We start from the raw sequence: 21338 nt of genomic DNA on the forward strand, positions 1-21338 counted from the left end.
AAGCTCAAGTGCACTTGGCCAGGGGCTGGAGGAGTGAGGTGGGGGTGGGGTGTGAGTGCTTGGAGCTGTGTGATGCTGTGTGGATGAGCCCGATTCTGAGGTTCAGTTCAGGGATCTCTTTTTCTGCCACACACTAAGCCACAGGACTGGGCTTCTCAGGTATCTCAGTGGTAAAGAATCTGCCTGCCAATGCAAGAGACATAGGAGATGCATATTCGATCCCTGGATCAGGAAGATCCCCTGGAGACGGAAATGGCAACCCACTCCAGTATTCTTGCCTGAGAATTCCATGGAGAGAGGAGCCTGGCAGGCTACAGTACATGGGGTCTTTGGGGTCAATTGGATACGACTGAGCTTACACACGACTGAGCAACTGAACTGAACTGAACACACACACACACACACACACACACCACAACTCTAAGCCCAGTCCAGCTTTTATCATGAAGAAAGACGGTATTTTGAATTCCTCACTTTTTTGCCTGTCTGCAGGTTTGGAACTCAGGTGAGAAAAAGAGATGCCCTTTTGGGGTCTCTACTCTCATCTTAAACTGGGTCCAGCACGTGGGTATATGTCTCCCTCCTTGGGTTTCTGTTCATGTGTGCCCTCGATGAGTGGAGAAGCCAGGAGCGATGCCCCCTTGCAGTTGTGGTCATGACACAGTTATCCCTGAGAGGGCTCCGTGGCCATTTGGTGGCGTTATTTCAGTTTTTAGAAACTGGGGTGAGGTGCAGCCCCCTTCTCTCAGTGACTATGCTAAGGGGTGGAGCTGTGGACTTGTGAGGCTGCAAAGTTTTTCAGAAGCCAGAGGAACTGTTGGGCTGGAGATGTGATCCTTTCTACAGGGAAGACAGCGAATCCTTGGAAAGTGGGATGGGCAGAGGCATCTAAGCAGAAGAAAAGACTTAAGGCTGAGGGTGGTGGGGAGTGAGGAAAAGAAGGGGACCACTGGGCACCACTGGAAATCCATCTGGGCCTCTTTCAAAAGGTCTGGGGGCCATCTGTGAGAAACGCCCCCGAGGAAACCCACAGTCCTTGTGCATTCCTAGGAAGGAAGAGGCTGGCCCAGGGCGCAGTCCTGTCCACAGTTGCAGTTGGCAACATCACCCACAGCCCTTCAGCTGGAGTCCTGGGCCTGAGCTCCAGGGAGGTAGTTGATGTGGCATCAACAACTCAACAAAGACCGCTTTCCCCTGTACCCTGGTTACATGTGAGCAGCGCTACACGCTCTCTGCAACCCACTGAACCCACCTCATACCTCTCTGCTATGACCACCCAGCTCCAGACACACCATGTGAACACAAAGCAAGGAAGGAGCCTGTCACTGCCTTCACCTTTCTCATTTCAGCACCCAGGGTCTGCATCCCCTGGGACTGGGTACCCTTTTCCTTCCTGACTTGGCTCTAGCTGGCTGCACTCCCCACCTAGTGGTCTTGCCTGGTATTACAATCTCCTTGGAACAGTTTTGTTGCCTATTCAGAGAAACTGCAGCCCTGAAATTAAAAGACACTTGCTCTATGAAGAAAACTATGACAAACCTGGACAGCGTATTAAAAAGCAGAGACATTCCTTTGCCAACAAAGGTCTGTAGAGTCAAAACTATGGTTTTTCTGGTAGTCATGTGTGGATGTGAGAGTTGGACTGTGAAGAAAGCTGAGTGCTGAAGAATTGATGCGTTTGAACTGTGGTGTTGGAGAAGACTCTTGAGAGTCCCTTGGACTGCAAGGAGATCAACCAGCCAATCCTAAAGGAAATCAGCTCTGAATATTCCTTAGAAGGACTGATGCTGAAGTTGAAGCTCCAGTCCTTTGGTCACCTGATGCCAAGAACTGACTCACTGGAAAATCCCTTGATGCTAGGAAAGATTGAGGGCAGGAGGAGAAGGGGACGACAGAGGATGAGATGGTTGGATGGCATCACCGACTCAATGGACATGAGTTTGAGCAAACTCTGGGAGATGGTAAAGGACAGGAAAGCCTGGGATGCTGCAGTAATTGGGGTCGCAAAGAGTTGGACACGACTGAGCGACTGAAACACACCAGCAGAGAAACTGAAGCAGAAAATCTCATCTCAAATTGTAACTGTCTAAATCCCTTGAAATTAGTAGTAGAAACACCATTATTTCCTTCCAAATAAAGGTGAACTGACTTTAGGACTGGGTCCTGAGATATGTTTGATATTTGACGGTTCATGAGCACACAAACACATTTACGGTCTGGACAGGGAAGTCTTGGCTTAAATGGTGAGGGAAGCCCTGAGACTTTGTCCTTCCCATTCCCTTGCAGCCCCTGTCTTCCTAGAGAGCTGCATTCTGTCCAGGCGCCTCGGGGTGACCATGCCCTCTTCACCTCCCGGAGGAGAACTGCTCAAACCTGCCCCTCCTCACCTGAGGCTCTGTTCTCATGGCCTGCAACTGTGGCAGAAGCTTCCTGAGGTCTCTCCTGCACATGTGAACCTCACTCCATAGTGAGCAGTTGAAAGCAATTCACATTATTAAACAAGCTGCGACAATGAATGGCATGGGATGAATTGTTAAGAGACAATATGACACTTTAAAGAAGTTTTGTGTTTCACAAGGAGTTCTGCTCAATGCTACGTGGCTGACTGGATGGGAGGGGAGTTGGGGAAGAATGGATACACATACATGTATGGCTGAGTCTCTTTGCCGTCCACCTGAAACTATCACACCATTGTGAATCAGCTATACTCCAGTATAAAATAAAAAGTTAAAAAGAAGAAAAGAAGTTGTGCATTTCAGGCAGGCAACTTCATGCCCTGGACCCTGGGTGTTAGTGGAGTTGTCGTCACCTTCCTCCACCGTTATGATTCTCTGCTGCCAGGAGAAGGGGAACCCAAGTCTTAGCTTAGTCTTAGCTTCATTGAATGGCAACACTGAATCAATGGACATGAGTTTGAGCAAATTCTGGGAGATGGTAAAGAACAGGGAAGCCTGGAATGCTGCAGTCCATGGGGTCGCAAAGAGCTGGACACAACTTAGTGACTGAACGACAACAGCTTCATTCAGCTATGGTTGACTTAGAAGCCCGATCACTTAGCAAGGGGTGGACCTTTCACGGGTTTGCCATGTCTGATATTCTGGAGATAGCTGGTGGGATCTCCATGCCTCCTGAGCGAGTCCCTGATGGCACTGGCTGCCATCCCTGGCAGATCTGGGATCAGGCAGTTCCATACTGGACTTGCCGCCCCCAGGGGATATGGCTGTAAGGGTCTGCCCTGCACTTGGGAAGCGGGAGGAACGTTTCTTGGAATCTACCTTGGTATGGGGTCTCTCAGGGAGCTCCAGAATGTCAGCAGGGCTGGGCACCACAAGGAGCTAGGGTGGACCAGAGAAGGAAACGGTTGAATGAACAGCGAGGCTTGTGCAGATTTCCCACTTCTATTAATAATATTTCTGCAAATCCCTCCACATGACAGCCTTTGCTTCTTTTGTCTTCTAAGTGGATACTTCTATCAAAGGGAAGATCCATGGCGGGGAAATCAGTGCTACTATACAGAACAGAAGCAGTGTGATTGGAAAGAACAGCTTCATGAAGGTTCAATGGTTGTAAGATAGGAGGTGGATTGTAAGGAGGCTTCACCACGGGAAGAGGATCAGTTAAATTGTCCCTACCCAGAGGGGTCAGGGGCTTCCCTGGTGGCTCAGACAGTAAAGCGTCTGCCTGCAATGCAGAAGACCCAGGTTTGATCCCTGGGTCGGGAAGATCCCCTGGAGAAGGAAATGGCAACCCACTCCAGTACTCTTGCCTGGAAAATTCCATGGACAGGGAGGCTTGTAGGTTAAAGTCCATGGGGTCTCAAAGAGTAGGACACAACTGAGTGACTTCACTTACTTCAGAGGCGTCAGAGGGATGCACACACGGAGGGATGCTGAAAACTTGGAGAGGGTTTATACACAGAATCTGAGGTTCTTCTCTGTGACTCTCTCCTGTGACTTCCCCGCCTCTCTCCAGAAAGCCTGGTTGCCCTGGGCTTCTTTCCTGGTTCTGGTGACCAGAGAGAAGGTGGGCTTCCTACCAACGTTTTGGCCACCCCATGTAAAGCTATGGCTGCTCTCAGAGTCAGCTGACAATAAACAGGAACCGTTTTGCTCTGGCAGCATCCCCTGAGTTTCAATTTTCCTCCAAACCAGCCTACTTTTGTTCCCTTTCCAGAAACCTTAGGCGGTTGCGTTTTGAAAGCTGTCCAGAGTTTCTAGCTGTTACCCACAAGAAACTGGTTGGTTGCAGCTCACTCTTGGGATTTAAAGCAGAACTCCTGGTCCTCCTCCCTGGCGGACCAGTCCTGCCCGCTCCCTGGCCCAGGCCTTCTTCTGGCGATGTCAGTGGTTCCAGTGCCCCCTCAGCCCCCTGCCCACCCAAGGAAGGGGTGCTGCTGTGTGGTATGTCAAACAGAAAACACACCTGTGTTAGGATACGCAAGCCCAGAACTATGCACATTCTGTACCTCTATGCTCACGGGAACACAAACACCTGCCTTCTTAGAGTATGCTTGTATTAACAAACGAAATAACATAACAAATAACATGCCTGGGGGAAGGATATGGATAATTCTAGGATCCCAGTTGGAGTTAATACTCAGCTATACAGATGACACAAACAGGGTGTTGCCAAGATGACTAAGAATATCTTTTGTTGTCATTAAAGGAGGAAATTGAGTGATCGTTATCCAATCTGGCTTTGCTCTAAGGACTTATTTACATCACCATTTGTTTCCAAGGGCTTTGGGCCACAACTTTCCCACTGCCTCCTTCTTGCTCTAAGTTCCTGTGCATATAACTAAGAAAGGAAGATCATCTAACCTATGTGTATATAAGTAAGAGTTCCTCATAATAGGAAACACAGATAGCTCAGTCCCTAGATTCTGATCTGGGTCTTGGGAGGACTCACAGGGACATTTCTCCGCTCAGTTTATAGAGAGAGAGCTGGAGGATGCCCACCCACTCCCTCCAGATGAAAGGTCCTTCTCTCCAGCTCAGTGGAGCACAATGTCCACCCCAGGAACCGTACTAGGAGAGGAAACACATTGACTGACAGCAAAGGGTTGGAAAAGCTATTACAAGCAAATGGTAACCAAAAGAAAATAGGTGAAACTATATTTATACCATAAAAATAGACTTTAAACAAGAAAAGTCAGTTCAGTTCAGTCTCTCAGTTGTGTCTGACGATTTGCGAACCCATGGACTGTAGCACGCCAGACTTTCCTGTCCATCACCAACACCCGGAGTTTGCTCAGACTCATGTCCATTGAGTCAGTGATGCCATCCAACCGTCTCATCCTCTGTTGTCCCCTTCTCCTCCTGCCTTTGATCTTTCCCAGCATCAAGGTCTTTTCCAATGAGTCAGTTCTTCGTATCAGGTGGCCAAAATACTGGAGTTTCAGCTTCAGCATCAGTCCTTCCAATGAATATTCAGGACTGATTTCCTTTAGGATTGACTGGTTTGATCTCCTTGATAAAGGGGTTCACATTGGAAAGTTCAGGCTCAGGGGTCATTACCAAGTGGCCCAGGACCTCAGGAGCACCTATTCTCCTATAACTCCCAGGGACACAGGCACACTCCCCCCAGGTAAGGCCACAGCCAGACTCCTTTGTGACCAAATGGCTCACAGATATGGACTCTTTCCTTAAAGCTAAAGTGAGTCTCTTGTAGACAGTATATACCTGGATCTTATTTTTTTTAATATTTATTTGGGCTTCTTGGTTTTTGAGCCAAAAAGAATCTCAAAAGTATCCACTTTTGAGCCACAAAGATCTCCTGGAGAAGGAAATGGCAACCCACTCCAGTATTCTTGCCTGGTAAATCCCATGGACAGAGGAGCCTGGTGGGCTACAGTCCATAGGGTCACAAAGAGTCAGACACAGCTTAGTGACTAAACAACAAGTCTTATTAGTCACATTCAGGATCTTTTTGTTGTGGCACATGGACTCTCTAGCGTGACACTTGGGCTCAGGAGCACGTGGGCTCAGTAGTTGCCATGTGCAGGCTTAGCTGCTCTGCAGGGTGTAGGAATCTTAGTTCCCTGACCAGGGATCAAACCTTCATCCTCTGCATTGCAGGATGAATTCTTTACCACTGGACCACCAGGGAAATCCCTAGATCTTATTTTTTAAGTTTATTCATCTATTCTATGTCTTTTGATTGGAGAATTTAATCCATTTACATTTAAAGTAATTATGATAGGTAAAAACTTATGACAAACCTAGACAGTGTGTTAAAAAGCAAAGACATCACTTTGCCGACAAAGGTCCATAAAATCAAGGCTATGGTCTTTCCAGGAGTCACATATGGTTGTCAGAGCTAGACCATAAAAAAGATGAGAGTGCCAAAGAATTTATGCTATTGAACTGTGCTGCTTGCTCTTGAAAGAGCAAGGAGATCAAACCAGTCAATCTTAAAGGCAATCAACCCTGAATACTCTTTGGAGGGACTACACTGAAGCTGAAGCTCCTATACTTTGATCACCTGATGCGAACAGCCAACTCATTGCAAAAGACCTTGATGCTGGGAAAGATTGAAGGCAGAAGGAGAAGAGGGTGACAGAGGATGAGATGGCTAGATGGCATCACCGATGCAATGAACTTGGGCAAAGTCTGGGAGATGGTGAGGGACAGGGAAGCCTGGCAGTTCATGGGGTCTCAAAGTGTCGGACACAACTGGGTGACTGAACAACAAGAAGAACTTACTATTGACATTCTGTGAATTGTTCTCTGACTGTTTTGTACATACTTTATTCCTCGCTTCCTCTCTTGCTGCCTTCCTTTGTGGTTTGGTGACTTGTAACAGCATGCTTTGACTCCTTTATCTTAATATTTTGTGTATCTACTACTGGCTTTTCTTTTGTGGTTATCATGAGGCTTACATAAAATACCTTATTATTCTTATTTTCAGCTGATAACTTAGCTTTAAAACATTAAGAAACTTTACACTTTTACTTTTCTCCCCTCACATTTAATCAGTGATAAAATTTGCATCTTTTAAATATTGTGTATCCAATAACAAATTGAAGTAATTATGGTTATTTTGAATATGTTTGTTTTTTAACATTTAAGGGGAGTTGTGGTGAATTACGTATAACCATTACAGTATCAGAGAATCTGACTTTGTGTATTTACCATCACTAGTATTGCATATTCACGTTTCCATGATGTTAATTAGTATCCTTTCATTTTAAGTTGAAGAATGCCTTGTAGCATGTCTTATAAGGCAGATATAGTGATGATGGACTCCCTTGGCTTTTGTTTGTTTGGGAATGTGTATTTCTTCTTCATTTCTGAAGGACAACTTTGTCAGGTACTATTCTTGATTCACGGTTTTTTTGGACTCCATGATTAGGTATGAAATTAAAGGACGCTTGCTCCTTAGAAGAAAAGCTATGACAAAGCTAGACAGCATATTAAAAAGCAGAGACATCACTTTGCCAACAAAAGTCCATAGCATCAAAGTTATGGTTTTTCCGGTAGTCATGTATGGATGTGAGAGCTGGACTGTAAAGAAGGCTGAGCACCAAAGAAGTGATGCTTTTGAATTGTGGTGCTGGAGAAGATTTTTAAGAGACCCTTGGACTTCAAGGAGATCCAACCAATCGATTCTAAAGGAAATCAACCCTGAATATTCATTGGAAGGATTGGTGCTGAATCTGAAACTCTGATACTGTGGCCATCTGGTGTGAAGAGCTGAGTCATTGGAAAAGACTCTGATGGTGGAAAAGACTGAAGGTAAAAGGAGAAGGCAGTGGCAGAGGGTGAGATGGTTGGATGACATCACTGACTTAATGGACATGAATCTGGGCAAACTCCAGGAGATAGTGGAGGACAGAGGAACCTGGTATGCTGCAGTCCATGAGGTCACAATGAGTCAGACACAACCTAGCGACTGAACAACAACGACAGCAATTAGGTAAGGCTACAAGATGGGCTCTGCCATAGCTCCTGGTTGGATAGAGTTTCAGGCTATGCTGCCAGCCTGATGGTGCCACTGGCTGGACTCCATAGTTAAAAGAGGCCACAGACAGGGTTATACTGCCAGCTGTTCCCTGCTGTGGGGATGATTTCTTGCCAAGCTCTCTGGCTGAGGGGGCTCCAGCAGTTTCTTGCAGTTGGGTGGGGGTCAAAACTGCTCCACATTCAGAGTGTGGCTCTCTAGGTGCCCTCACTGGGTGGGGCCACAAATTTTGTTCCATGACTAGAGTAGACTCACTGGTTAGGCTCCCTGCATGGGCGAGATCACAGGCTGTATTTGGCAACTGAACAGGGCTCTGTTGCTGGGCAGGGCTGTGGAGAGGGCTCTGTGGGCAGGTGGCATCATAGGCTTGTTTCTGGGCTACTTGGATTACCTAGCCAGACTTTCTGAATGACCAAAACTGGAAGCTACACTCAGCAGATGGGTGAGGTTACAAGTACACTTTGCCACCTGGGCCGGGTGGTAGAACCTGCTGTTTGAGACCCAAATCAAGCAGAACTGCCAACCGAGCTCTCTGATCAGATGGGACCACTGGCTTTAGCTCTGCAGAAGGGCAGAGCCTCTAGCTAGGATCTTTATTTAGGCACCACAGCAAGCAGGAATATGATTTACCAAGACCCGAGTATTGCTTTCCATAAACCCCAATCATGTTAGGTTTATAATAGTCATGCAGTAGCCATGAACCTCTGGTGGTTCAGAGGGTAAAGTGTCTGCCTGCAATGCGGGAGACCTGGGTTTCATTCCTGGGTCAGGAAGATCCCCTGGAGAAGGAAATGGCAACCCACTCCAGTACTCTTGCCTAGAAAATTCCATAAACGGAGAAGCTCCTTAGGCTACAGTCCATGAGTCACACACGACTGAACAACTTTGACAGGAGCTATGAACCATATAGCTTTTGCAGATGTCAGAAGACCAAACCAATCTTAAAGGAAATCAGTCCTGAATATTTACTGGAAGGACTGATGCTGAAGCTGAAGCTTCAATACTTTGGCCACCTGATGCGAAGAGCCGACTCTTTGGAAAAGACCCTGATGCAGGGAAAGATTGAGGGCAGGAGAAGAAGGGGGCAACAGACAATGAGATGGCTGGATGGCATCACCAACTCAATGGACATGTGTTTCAGCAAACTCCAGGAGATAGTGAAGGAGAGGGAAGCCAGGTGTGCTGCAGTCCAGGGGGTTGCAAAGTCAGACACGACTGAATGATTGCACGACATAACCCCTACATCCTTAAATTTTTCCATGTGGCATTAATCTATGTTATCTTTTCATTTCTCAGGAATGAATATTCCTTCCAACTTTCTATTTTACCATGAGAAACTTTAGTTTCAGAACTTTCTACTTGGCCGAGCGCCGAAGAATTGATGCTTTTGAACTGTGGTGTTGGAGAAGACTCTTGAGAGTCCTTTGGACTGCAAGGAGATCCAACCAGTCCATTCTGAAGGAGATCAGCCCTGGGATTTCTTGGGAAGGAATGATGCTAAAACTGAAACTCCAGTACTTTGGCCACCTCATGTGAAGAGTTGACTCACTGGAAAAGACTCTGATGCTGGGAGGGATTGGGGGCAAGAGGAGAAGGGGATGACAGAGGATGAGATGGCTGGATGGCATCACTGACTCGATGGACATGAGTCTCGGTGAACTCCGGGAGTTGGTGATGGACAGGGAGGCCTGGCGTGCTGTGATTCATGGGGTTGCAAAGAGTCGGACACGACTGAGCGACTGATCTGATCTGATCTGATCTGAAGATATCATTGTTATTTCATAGATAAGAACTATGGGTTAAAGAACCAGTTAAGCAACTACTGTGGCTGTCTTGATTATACATTTAGGAACTTGGGTAATGACTGCCCAGTGACCCCCTGGATTGAGTGGACTCACTGTTAGATGGACATTACCTTACGTCATACACTCCACTCTAACAGGGACCATGACAGGGCTTTGGGCCCCCAGGTTCCAGCATCAACTCAGATCTTATATCAACAAATTTCCTGCCTGATTCCATTTTTTAAAATGCTGAAGAAAGTTCCAGGACAAACAAGACACAAGGTCTTCAAAATCGTGGCGTTTCAGTCCTGACATGCTGCAGGCCAAGGCTGGACATCCTAATCTTCTTTACCTGACCCATTTCTTAGGGCTGACCTAGATGTTGCCTGAGGCTCTCCTTCATTACTCAAGTCTGAAGAGTCACCACCGCTCATCCCTGCAGAAAGAAATAAAAGTCCTTTAAATCTCAGTCTGTGTCCTAGGACCAATACAGCATGGAATTCTTTAACAGCAAATTTGGAAAGGGAAGCTTGTGTAAGAGGGTTAAGGATAATTCTCCCACCAGGCCCCCGCCCCCTCCGTGGCTCCATCTGATCTGGTGGTCAAGGTTGCTCCAGGAACCACCCCCAAGGCTGAGAGTGGCCAGGATTTTGCTATGGAAGGCACTCCCTTTGGTCACTAGCTTTTACCCTTTCCTCTTGTCTGCACAGATTAACATTCCTGCTTTCACTCTGTTTCTTATCCAGAGGGACCGTGGAAGCAACAAGCTCAACATCAGAGCCTCCATCAGCTGGGCCCTCAATGAGCACCCCTCCAACGTGGGAACCGCTTTATCCTTTTATGTGAGTGAAGAATAAACTTGTATTGCACTTACGACACTGAACTTCTAGAGGCCTACCTGTTACATCAATTAGCTCAGCTCATCTAATTTAAAATGAATAATATGAATTATTGAAAACACCTAGAAACATATCATTTTATTTTCAAGGGTATAGCCAAAAACCTAAATGAAGCTTTTGTAGCCAAAAAAGGTATTTGTTACATCAAGAATTTTTAATTGTTCTTACATCTTTTCCTATTGCTTCTCCTGCGGATCGATGTGTTTCTGATATCTGTAGGATCTAGGAAGCAAAGGAAAATAAAATCAGTAATCTGTAACTAAAAGAGTGGTAAATCTTGTGATTACTCACATTGTAGACAGGACATGGGCTATAAAGATGCAATGATGGTCATTTCTGTTTCTCCCCATCTAAAGGAAAGTGATCACTACCAAATGGAGTGAAGATCCCTTATCCTTTAGCCCTGATTGCAAAATCAAAGAAGTTTTGAAAACCAACATTTTTTGTTCCATAGGCTTGCAGCTAACTAATTTGCCAATGAATCTGGACTTCAGCTGCCAGGAGTCCAATAAAATATCACAATTGATGTGAATTCACACAATTTGTTACAGGAACACTAATATGGTATATTTAATCATGGGATTCTGTACTGGGGTGTTTTGTAACATATAGGGTGTACACCACATTGTCCTTCTAAAATAGTAAAACATTGCTATTTTATATCTGGCTGTAAAGATTTTGTTTTAATGTTTAATTTTTTTGGAGTCTAGTTGCTTTACAATGTTGTGTTAAAGATTTTGAATAAAGGATTGCAAATGTTTGCTAAGAGTCCAAGTTGTTGGTTTTGCATCTTCTGGTAACGTTCTCTGTGTGATGTGTAAAAGATCCTTAAATGTTTATATGCTGGAGTCTCCTCAACTGGGAAATGAGGGAACCAGTTTTCTGAGCTACCTTTTATAATAGGTTGTTATAAACATAAAAGGATATTTTATTGGAGAAAATATTTTCAAATATTATATAGACCAATGCCATGTTGGCGGGGCAGTCATCTGCCAAAAGCTATAAATGAAATTTGATAGTAATAACCAGAAGCTTTTGCTTCTGTCAATACTTGGGGAGTATGGCCAGAAGCTTCTGAGTTTTGAATAGACAAGTAATGAATCAAGCAAAGGCAGGCTACTTCACTTTGCTCTCTGCAAACAGCAGGTAGGCAGAGGCAGAAATCACTGTATAACCGAATACTTTGTGGGGGAATACATCTGAGAGCATGCAGTAAAATGACCATGCCATTCAACTAGAGCCATTTTGTTCATCTGAATTTATAATGGTTTCTTTGCAATTCTCAGAATAGTCACAGGAGTAAATGCAGAGGATGGGCTCTGAAGGGCCACTGAACTATTGGCTGCGGAGTGTGCTCAGAGTAAATTGCACTAGAAAACTCCTGATGTCTGGAGTCCAGGGATGGCAGTCCTTACCTTTATCAGGATCACTTCTCAGAGCTGAGCTCTGTGTTCCCCAGGGCGCCTCGTCCTCGCTGGACTCTAAAGACTCTTCACTCCTTATCACTACAGAATGGAGAAAATGTCCCTTGAAGTTCTCAGTGTGTGACAAAGGTACCAATATAGGAAACAACCTGGGAAGCTCTGAAAACCAACGCCTAGAATGTACCTCGATCAGACCATCATGATCTGTCTTTTATATTCATATGATCTGTAGGCCTGTATTTTATTCCTTTACATTGCCTGCACCTGAGAAAACTTTACTCCCAGGGGGCTTCACTGCTTTGTATTGGCCCTTTATCATCATCTTCTTCTTCTTTTAAATATTTAGCTGTGCTAGGTCTTCATTCAGAGAAGGTGATGGCACCCCACTCTAGTACTCTTGCCTGGAAAATCCCATGGACAGAGGAGCCTGGTAGGCGGCAGTCCATGGGGTCGCTGAGAGTCGGACACGACTGAGCAACTTCACTTTCACTTTTCACTTTCATGCATTGGAGAAGGAAATGGCAACCCACTCCAGTGTTCTTGCCTGGAGAATCCCAGGGACAGGGGAGCCTGGTGGGCTGCCGTCTATGGGGTTGTACAAAGTTGGACACGACTGAAGAGACTTAGTAGCAGCTTAGCAGCAGCAGGTCTTCATTGCAGCTTGCAGAATCTTTAGGTGAGGTTTTCGAACTCTTAGCTGTGGCGTGTGGGATCTAGCTCCCTGACCAGGGATTGAACCCAGTCCCCCTGCATTGGGACCATGGAGTCTTAGCCACCGGACCATAAGGGAAATCCCAGCCCTCAACTTCTTTCACCACAGTCTTTCTTTTTTCCCGGCCCATTATAGATTTGTTGTTGCTGTTTTGGTGTCTATGTCTGTATTTATTTTTAGTGTTGCTTCTCTCCCAGGGCAGTCTTGAAGAGACCAAGTCTGGTCTTGAAGAAGGTGGATCTCCCACTTGGCTATTCCATCCAGACTACTTAAACAGACTCCTTTCCCCTCCGCACCCACCCCCCTCCCACCATCTAAAACTCCTTGCAATGTTTACTTGACAAGAAATAAAAATTCTATGGTTTTTGAGTCCTTGACTTCTTCAGGTTTATTTCAGTAACTAGCCTAACTGATGAATACAAAAGCTAAATATGAACCATCTTAAATTAGAGTAAGTTTATATTTTACTTTGAAGGGTATAGCAAAGAATTAGAATGGGTCATTTAACACTGCTTCTTTACAACAGTGGTGAGATTTTATTTGCTCTTACCTCTTTGCCAAACCCTTTTTCTGGATGTGGTTGTTTTTCTGAAGTTCCTGGGCTCTATCTTAATCAGGGTATTTTGGCTTCCCAGGTGGCTCAGTGGTAAAGTATCCGCCTGCCAAGGAGGACACTCGGGTTCGATCTCTTGGTCAGGAAGATCCCCTGGAGGAGGAAATGGCAATCCACTCCAATATTCTAGCCTGGGAAATCCCATGGACAGAGGAGCCTGCCAGGCTTCAATCCATCGGGTCTCAAAGAGTCAGACACGACTTAGTAACTGAACAACACGGTCTCTATCAAGTAAGAGGAAGAAACAGTTATCTGTTCCCCAAAGTCTTATAATTTCTATGAAAACTTGCAAGGCAGATGGGCTTCCAATGGTAACAATGTTTTTTGTTTTGTTTTTTTAATTAGGTGTTAGTTGCTTACAATGTTGTGATAGTTTCTGCTGTACAGGGAAGTGAATCAGCTATATGTATATGCATATCCTCTTCTTGAACCTCCCTCCTGCCCCCCACCATCCCACACCGCTCTAGGTCACCAGGAAGCACTGAGCTGAGTTCCCTGTGCTATACAAGCAGCTTCCCACTAGCTGTCTAGTTCACATGCAGCAGGGTGTCCATGCAGCTCTCCTGCAGATTCCTGCAGCCCTGGTCTTGCTCTCCCCATTCCTTACCAGCCGCTCTTCTTGGTGTTGGTGTGGAGGGTTCTGGGAACTCGTCTCCATCACTGGATTCTGCAGAGTCCTCACTGCTGATCACTGCACAGAGGAACAAACCCCCTTAGGATCTCAGGGTGGAGCCCACGCAGCAGGAAACCCCAGAATGAGAGCACCGGGGAGACCTAGAAGCTAAGTTAATTCAAGGCACGTGGTCTGTGCTTGAATGTGGGTGAGCTGCAGGTTGCTCCCGGTCCTGCATGAAAGATGATGAGGCTCACACGCAGAGGGCGGCTCCGCCCATCCTGCCCGCACTCCCCTCCCCCACCCTCCTGCTACCCCTCACCCCCACCCTAGCTCTGACCCTCTACTCCATTCTACCTCTTTCTTTCATTCTCATTTTACCTCTTCACTTTCTCCTGGCTTTGCCCATTTTCCCTACTTACACCTCTCTGTCTGGGAACTGTATCTCTTTATGCCTCCCTCTGTCATTTTTTTTCTTTTCCATCTCCTCTCATGAATATCTTGGCTCTCTGATCTTTCCCTTTTCTTTATCTTCTACCCCCCTACTTTCCTCTCTTACTTTGGAAATAGTCTCCTGGTCATCAATACTTATAACCCACCATCTTCTGATATTTTTCTGGTCCCTGAGGAACCTCTTCCGCTAAACTCACAGCACAGGGTGCTGGTTCTCTGCCCTTCCTTCCTCTGCCCAAGGCCACCTGGACTGGCTGGCTTGACCCTGATGCCCCAGCCTCTTGCCTTGTTCCCTTGATCCCTGCTCCACATTCTTTCTGTCAGCCTTACCTATTATGTCAGACACCTGGTCAGTCCTTGTTTGGGCTTGCAGTTGAACTTCTGAGTTAAAAAATGGCTTTTCCTTCTTTATATCCTCTAGATGGACAGAACAGGAATTGATCTGTAGTCCATGGTTGGATGGCTTTGCTCCTGGATCAAATTTTAATGAATGAAGAATTTTGATTTGTCTCCCCCAAAAGGAGTGAGCACCATTCACTAGCATTAAGAAGTCTTCTCCCTGTAATTGCACTGCTGGGGGTGGGGGGATCCAACCCACCCTTCTCCTTCCTGCTGCTCACTCTGTCCCTTCCTGTGTGTGTGCGTGTGTGTGTGTTTTAAAACCTTATTTCAACATATTTATACTTACAGAAATATACTCATATCGCTTAATAGAATGCAATTTAACTTGGCCTATGCCATCTGAACCAAAAAACTTGGTACATGGTTTGCTTAAAAAAGAAAGAAAACAAATTTGCAATCTGGTTTATTTTTATCAATTACAAATGTATATAAAAGATCCTCTATCGAATGCTGCTAAAACAAAAAGCATGAACCTGACAAATTAAACTTTACTTTGTCTCTGAAAAATAGCACATATTGAACTGAAAAAGTTTATAAAATTGGTGCAACAAAACATTGTTGTAATGTTTCAAGGCCAGTTCACAAAGTTCAATAACTGATGGACGTTGACAAGGGTGAGGTGATCCTCTGTGTACATATGAAAATATAAAAGCTATCTGATCTAGTTAATATTACAGATAGATCCCAAATCTACTCAAACCAAGATTCAGATAATGTCTTAAATCTGAATAAACACTATCAGTCCAGTTCATCTGCTGAGATCAAAAAGGAAAGTCTATACAGTAGCTGTTTTTCTGATTTGTGCAAAAAAAGAAAATGAAGTTTCTTCCCCCAGCTTTTCAATCTAGAGCTGAAACTACAAGAAAGGTATTCCTTCTATTGTCTACATTCCTGGGATGACATGGGATGACTCAAGCTTAAATCTGAACTAGCACTCATATACAAAAGAGTCCCTGAAGTTTAAGACCACTTTGAAAGTGACTTTAGACTTTAGAAGTGACTCTAGAGGAACAAAGGAAGGGACAGGGAATCCACAAAACCTCTTCCCCAAACTGATTCCGTGTTTTCCTTTGTTCCTCCCTCAGCTCTGGGCTTTTGGCGTTTGTCTTTCCTTTCCTGGGGAGAATCTTATTTTTATCTGAGGGGTTACAGGGCCATTTGGATCACTGAGAACACCTTATCTTTCTCAGTGGTGTTAGGAACAGCCCCTGTGCCTCCATTCTGATGACTGCCTCCTCAAACCAGCAGTGTCTCCCTTTCTCTCCTTCCTCTATGCTTGGTCCACATTGCTCTTTACTCATCCTCTCTCTGTGGAGCTCTCTTTGGGTGCTTCCTCCATTTCCCCCCTATTTTTTTGGTATTCATTTTTCTTTGTATTTTTATTTATGCATGCTCTTTTCTCTACATTTTAAGTCAGTGTCCCACAGGACCCAGCAGCGTCTAGAGTTGAGGCAAAGAAGGTGCCTAGAATGAGATGGTCCTCACATCTCATAAGAAAGGGTCTCCCTGCCTCATCCAAGGCCTGGCCCTGCTGTCCTCTACCTAGCTGCTCAGCTTATCCACTCTCTATTATACTTCCTACCTTTCGCTTCTTAATTATTGACACGACTGGTGTATGTCTCTTCTATACCAATTTTGTCTTTCTACGTTTTCTTCATCTCAAGCATTCTAATCATCACCAAAGGCTTCACCTGTGCCATTGTCCAAAACACCAAGTCCCTCCATTTGCCTGTTCCCCTCCACACTTGTCAAGCCCAGTCAGTCGGTCTTACCTGCTGGTTCAGACTCTTGGGCACATTGTTCATTTGCTTGTTGGCTTTCTAGAGCACCATTTTGGTCACTGGTTCTATCTTTCATCTTCGCATTCATCTGCTCTGTTTCACTGAGGTGATCCGAGAGTCCATTTTCACGCGGGGTCATACCTAAATCATGTTTTGATTCATCAAAATTTTTTTTTTCCTCTCACATCCATCAGCATCCAACAGGAAGATATAAACCACTCTAAGCTTTTAAAGCAGAGGGAATTTAATCCAGGGATTGGCTACACAGCTGATGGAAGAGGACAGAAGACCAAGGGGAAGAATGTGACAACATAAAGAAAAGTCAACAGGAAGCTACGGGAGGGATAGAGGATGAGATCACGGGCTGAGGTCGCTGGGCAGGCAGAGGCTGGACCATGATTTGCCTGCTTCGTGGAAGGTGCAGTCAAGGCTGAGCTGCGGCTGGAGGCAGTGATGGAGAAACATCCGGCTCCTCCCTTACTCCCACTCTCCTGCCAGGGTCTCCATGCTAGGAACCCAGCAGGGAGTCAGCAGCAAGGGGAGCTGACAAACAAGTCTGCAGGGGCCAGTGGCCAGAGACAGAGGGCCGAGCAGAGCAGGGGAGGGGAAGGACTGAATCCCCCGGCAAACCACCCAGGACCAGCACACACGCCCTTCCTCCATGGCAACCATCTCTGGTCCTCACTGATTCCATCAACCCCTCCCACTCTGTCCCTTCCAGCCTCAATAATGTATGAACACATAGACATATTTTTCAGTGCAATTTTTTTCATTTAGTGCTACTTTTGTAAACAAATTAATTAATGTAAAACGTGATTTAAAATTATTTCCCAAAGTTTTAATATAGACTGTGGGCCCTGGTGCCTATTCTGTGCCACATCCTCAGGATTGGGAGCCTCCGCTTGGGGTGAGGGGGATGTGAGACACAGCTCTCCTCTCATCTGGGTATGTCAGCCCTTCTTCTTGGGTAAGACTCTTGGACAGCTGCACTAGTAGATGAACAGCTAAGAGTATGGATTCATGCATGTTGTGTTTTTTTATATTCTTAAATGTTAACTTTTTGAATAAATGTCACTTTATAATAAATGTATAACTTTTTAATAAATGTATAACTATGTTTTCAGTAATCACTTGAAAAGTTTTTTTTTCCTTTATAAAAATGTAATAATAACTTAGAACATCCCTCCTTAAATAATCTATCCCAACTGGAAGCTATATAATAAGGACTTTCCACGGTGTGAGAAGTTCCCTGAGACTCTTCTACATTACTAATTTTCAAAGGAAACTCATGGAAGAAAGACATGAAATTTATTATAGGCTAGTGTGCTCTGTGGGTGGGGAGACTGTGCCTTTCAATTTATTTTTCTGGGTCAGGAGTAGGTGTTGCTTTTTTCACTGGAATGGTCACTGTAATGGTTAAAAGCTTGGACTCTGCACCAGACCCAAACAATGATGCTGATTAAATGTAGTAATAATAGCAAATGCATAGACACACTGACGCAGCCTCAGGCAAGCTTGTGAGCGCTTTATATGACAGAACTTGCTTAAAATCCTCACCCTCTGAAGTAGCTACTATTACCATGTCCATTTTACAGACAGTGAAACTGAGGAACAATGAATGACCACTACCCCAACATCTCGAAGCAGAATCTGAAGCCAGGCCACGGGCCCCTGAATTCCTGCTGTGACGTTGCACACAGCAGCACTCAATTCTGATTCTCAGCTGGGTTAACTTGTACAAATAACCAAACTCTCTAAGCTGATTCTTTCTTGTCTGAAAAATGAGGATGTTATATACCTCATTTTGGGATTTTTGAGGTGGTTAAATAAACTATTGTCTGTATCACTATTTGGAATATTGTGACTGATCTGAAAAACTGAAATCATTATGGTTAATGTCTTAAACTGATATTAATCTTATTAATTTAGTATCATTATTAAGAGTGCTATGGATTAATGGAGGTCAAGTGTTGTAAATAGTGGTTACTGGTTGTAAAAATACCAAAACATGTTTCTTGGAGGCCTGTCTGGTGTTTGGAGGGCAGCTCCTGGTCTCTGTCCCAGGTATGATGGGAGAGGGTTTGTATGGGGGTCATGTGGTGTCCATGGTCCATGTGAGGGACTAGCAGAGGAAGAACCCTTCCCCCCGAGGATCACCCATCACCTGCTTCTCCCTCCCACCTTCTGCCCGCCACCCCCCCACCCCCAACCCCGTCACTCTGGTTGTAGCACTGGCCTCTGCTGGATGTGACATCAAAGTACTGAGGTCGCTGCCAGACCAAGCAGGACAGAGCAGAACACTGCGAAGCCAGACGACTAGGCCAAATGTCCAGGCCCAGAGCCTTCAGGGATTGGCAACAAGTGTGTTTAAGGAGTGGAAGGAGTGACCCTCCCGGGCAACTCAGAGAACTAAGACTCTGTTGTCTAAATCCTTGGAGAAAATGCAGATGCAAAGACTGACAATTCTGTGCAGTCAGTAACACAAAGAAGCAAGCTTCATAGCACATCCCCAAATGGGATATGACACCAAAAGATCACACAACAGTTTCCAGGAACAGACCATCATGAGACAAGGGAACTGCCTGTGAAGAGGAGGTTGGGCTGGAATGACCACCAGTTCCTAGGGGGCAGAAAGGAAAAGTTTATTTCAGAAACTGGAGTATTAGCTATGCTATTTTCCCTTATCCCTTTTTAGTCTTGATAAAGATGAAGTTGAAGATTGGTGGCTCAGACAGTAAAGTGTCTGCCTGCAATGCAGGAGGCCTGGGTTCAATCCCTGGGTCAGGAAGATCCCCTGGAGAAGGAAATGGCAACCCACTCCAGTAGTCTTGCCTAGAAAATTCCATGGACTGAGGAGCCTGGTAGGCTACAGTCTATGGGGTCGCAAAGAGTCTGACATGACTGAGTGACTTCACTTTCTTTCTTTTTCTTTCTTCTACAGATGTCTAGATGGAGACCATCTGGACCATCTGGGAAATTCCAACTAACAGGTGTGTCAGATCCTAGAGACTGGGATCAGCTTCACCTCTGGTTGAAAGTGCCTCAGACAGGCCATCTCCTCATGCGACCTCCACCAGCCATTCAGTGACTAGCAATGGTTTATCTTGACTCCTACAGCCAGAGTGAACCTGCCTTGGTCCCCAGAGCTATCCATGACTAGTGACGTTCCTGCACAGTCCTGGAGTCTCTTCCCCACCCTCTGTTCCTCCACTCCCTCCCTGTACAGGATCTGTTTAATCTATTCTGTTGGCCTCCCCATGAGGATTCAACGTCTGATTCTCCTCCACTTTCCCCAGCACTTGTTTTCTTTTTTTCTGTATCTTTCCGTCTTTATGTATTTCCCTATCTCCCAGGTGGTACTAGTGGTAAAAAAATAAAAAAACAAAAAAACCCACTGGCCAGTGCAGGAGACATGAGACTTGGGTTCAATCCTTGGATTGAGAAGATGCCCTGGGGTAGGAAGTAGCTACCTTCTTATTCTCCCCTTTCTCTCAAACACCCACATCTCCTCTTCCACATCTCTACCACTCCCTTACTCTGAATCTATATGACTGCCTTTTTCCTTGAATATTCTGCTCTTGAACAACCTCCCCCACATTTAAATCGATCCTTTCTTCTGCCATCATGAAGGGCCTTCTCTTTCACATTGACCTTGGGCCCATAGTGCTTAGCCCATCACACCTTCACATTGATCTTCTATAGGATTCTTTCTAAATCACAGTGACTTCCAGGCAGTCCTTCTGTTTAAATATGGCTAATGACACCCTGGGTTCCTCTTTCTTTGTCTTGGTATTTGGGGCAACAGCCTTTTGTTACAGCCAGTCCTCGAGGACTCAGCCTCTGGTTAGGTGCTCATACAAACACCCTTCCCTGCCTTCTCCGTGGTCCCTCAACATTTCTTCCCTGATTCCCAACCTTTGCTCAGGACTCGGACCTCCACCTCCCCTTCTCCTTTTCCTCTTTGCGCTTGGTCTCAATCACCTTGCTCAAGGCTCAGTTGGATGGCAGGCCTCTTTTGTCCATTACTTTCTTCATAATTAATTTTCTCTTGGATCACTGAAGAGAGGGAGAGAGAAGACAATTAGAGATCTCCACTAGAGACCAGGAACATCATCTCAGAATTGCACATTTAGAAATTTCCAGCTCTTGGGTCACTCAGAGATTAGTGGATCCCAACCTTCATGATAAAGTTCCCCCATCATCCTTGGACAGAAAAGAGAAACCCGAGCAAGGGAGCAGTTATGTTCTCTGCACAGAAATGAGCCACTTGAATGTAAGGATAAAAGAGTCATGGGAACATCCTGAGGCTGTCGGTCATGTATTATAAACGTCACACCGTGAGGATGACACATGTTTACATAACTAAGGGAAGTGAAATGTGTGTATTGAACTGTTCAAACTGTAAGAAAGAAACAGATTTCCTCTGGAGAAGGGCTAGGATCCTAGAGAGATCTGTGTGTATAAAAGAGAAAGCCCCAAAGCTTTAAAGATGGTGCTAGATAAGAGGAAAGTTGGGTTCATTGGGTCCTGGGGGAGGAGTGGATTGCAAAGAGACAAACCAGTAGATACGGGAGGAACTCTAGACACCTCCTTGGGGGTGCCCCAGATCCCAGGACACAAGAAGGACACTCTGAAGCTGCAAGCAGGGAATGCCTATTACAGCGCTGCAGGAAGTCCCCATGACTCCTGGACCAG

The 21338-nt window shown here is 45.4% G+C and overlaps 1 protein-coding gene across 2 annotated transcripts in view; it reads right to left on the bottom strand.

Moving 5' to 3' along the window:
* Nucleotides 1-2423: 2423 nt before the first annotated feature.
* LOC102273079 (nuclear autoantigen Sp-100) overlaps nucleotides 2424-21338 on the bottom strand; it is a 30910-nt gene continuing 11995 nt past the window's right edge. The window contains exons 4-12 of one of the 2 annotated variants that reach the window (XM_070385381.1): nucleotides 20625-20699; nucleotides 19204-19263; nucleotides 16635-16784; nucleotides 14791-14931; nucleotides 14002-14085; nucleotides 13332-13487; nucleotides 12061-12150; nucleotides 10814-10867; nucleotides 2426-10182 (exon numbers count right to left, since the gene is read on the bottom strand). In XM_070385381.1, coding sequence (XP_070241482.1) covers nucleotides 10085-10182; nucleotides 10814-10867; nucleotides 12061-12150; nucleotides 13332-13487; nucleotides 14002-14085; nucleotides 14791-14931; nucleotides 16635-16784; nucleotides 19204-19263; nucleotides 20625-20699 — 908 coding nt within the window. In that variant the 3' untranslated portion in view covers nucleotides 2426-10084. Of the gene's footprint in view, nucleotides 10183-10813; nucleotides 10868-12060; nucleotides 12151-13331; nucleotides 13488-14001; nucleotides 14086-14790; nucleotides 14932-16634; nucleotides 16785-19203; nucleotides 19264-20624; nucleotides 20700-21338 lie in introns of both variants that reach the window. The other variant, XM_070385388.1, reaches the window with a different exon arrangement.

Source organism: Bos mutus, chromosome 2 (assembly GCF_027580195.1).
Source record: "Bos mutus isolate GX-2022 chromosome 2, NWIPB_WYAK_1.1, whole genome shotgun sequence".
NCBI classification, from domain to species: Eukaryota; Metazoa; Chordata; class Mammalia; order Artiodactyla; family Bovidae; genus Bos; species Bos mutus.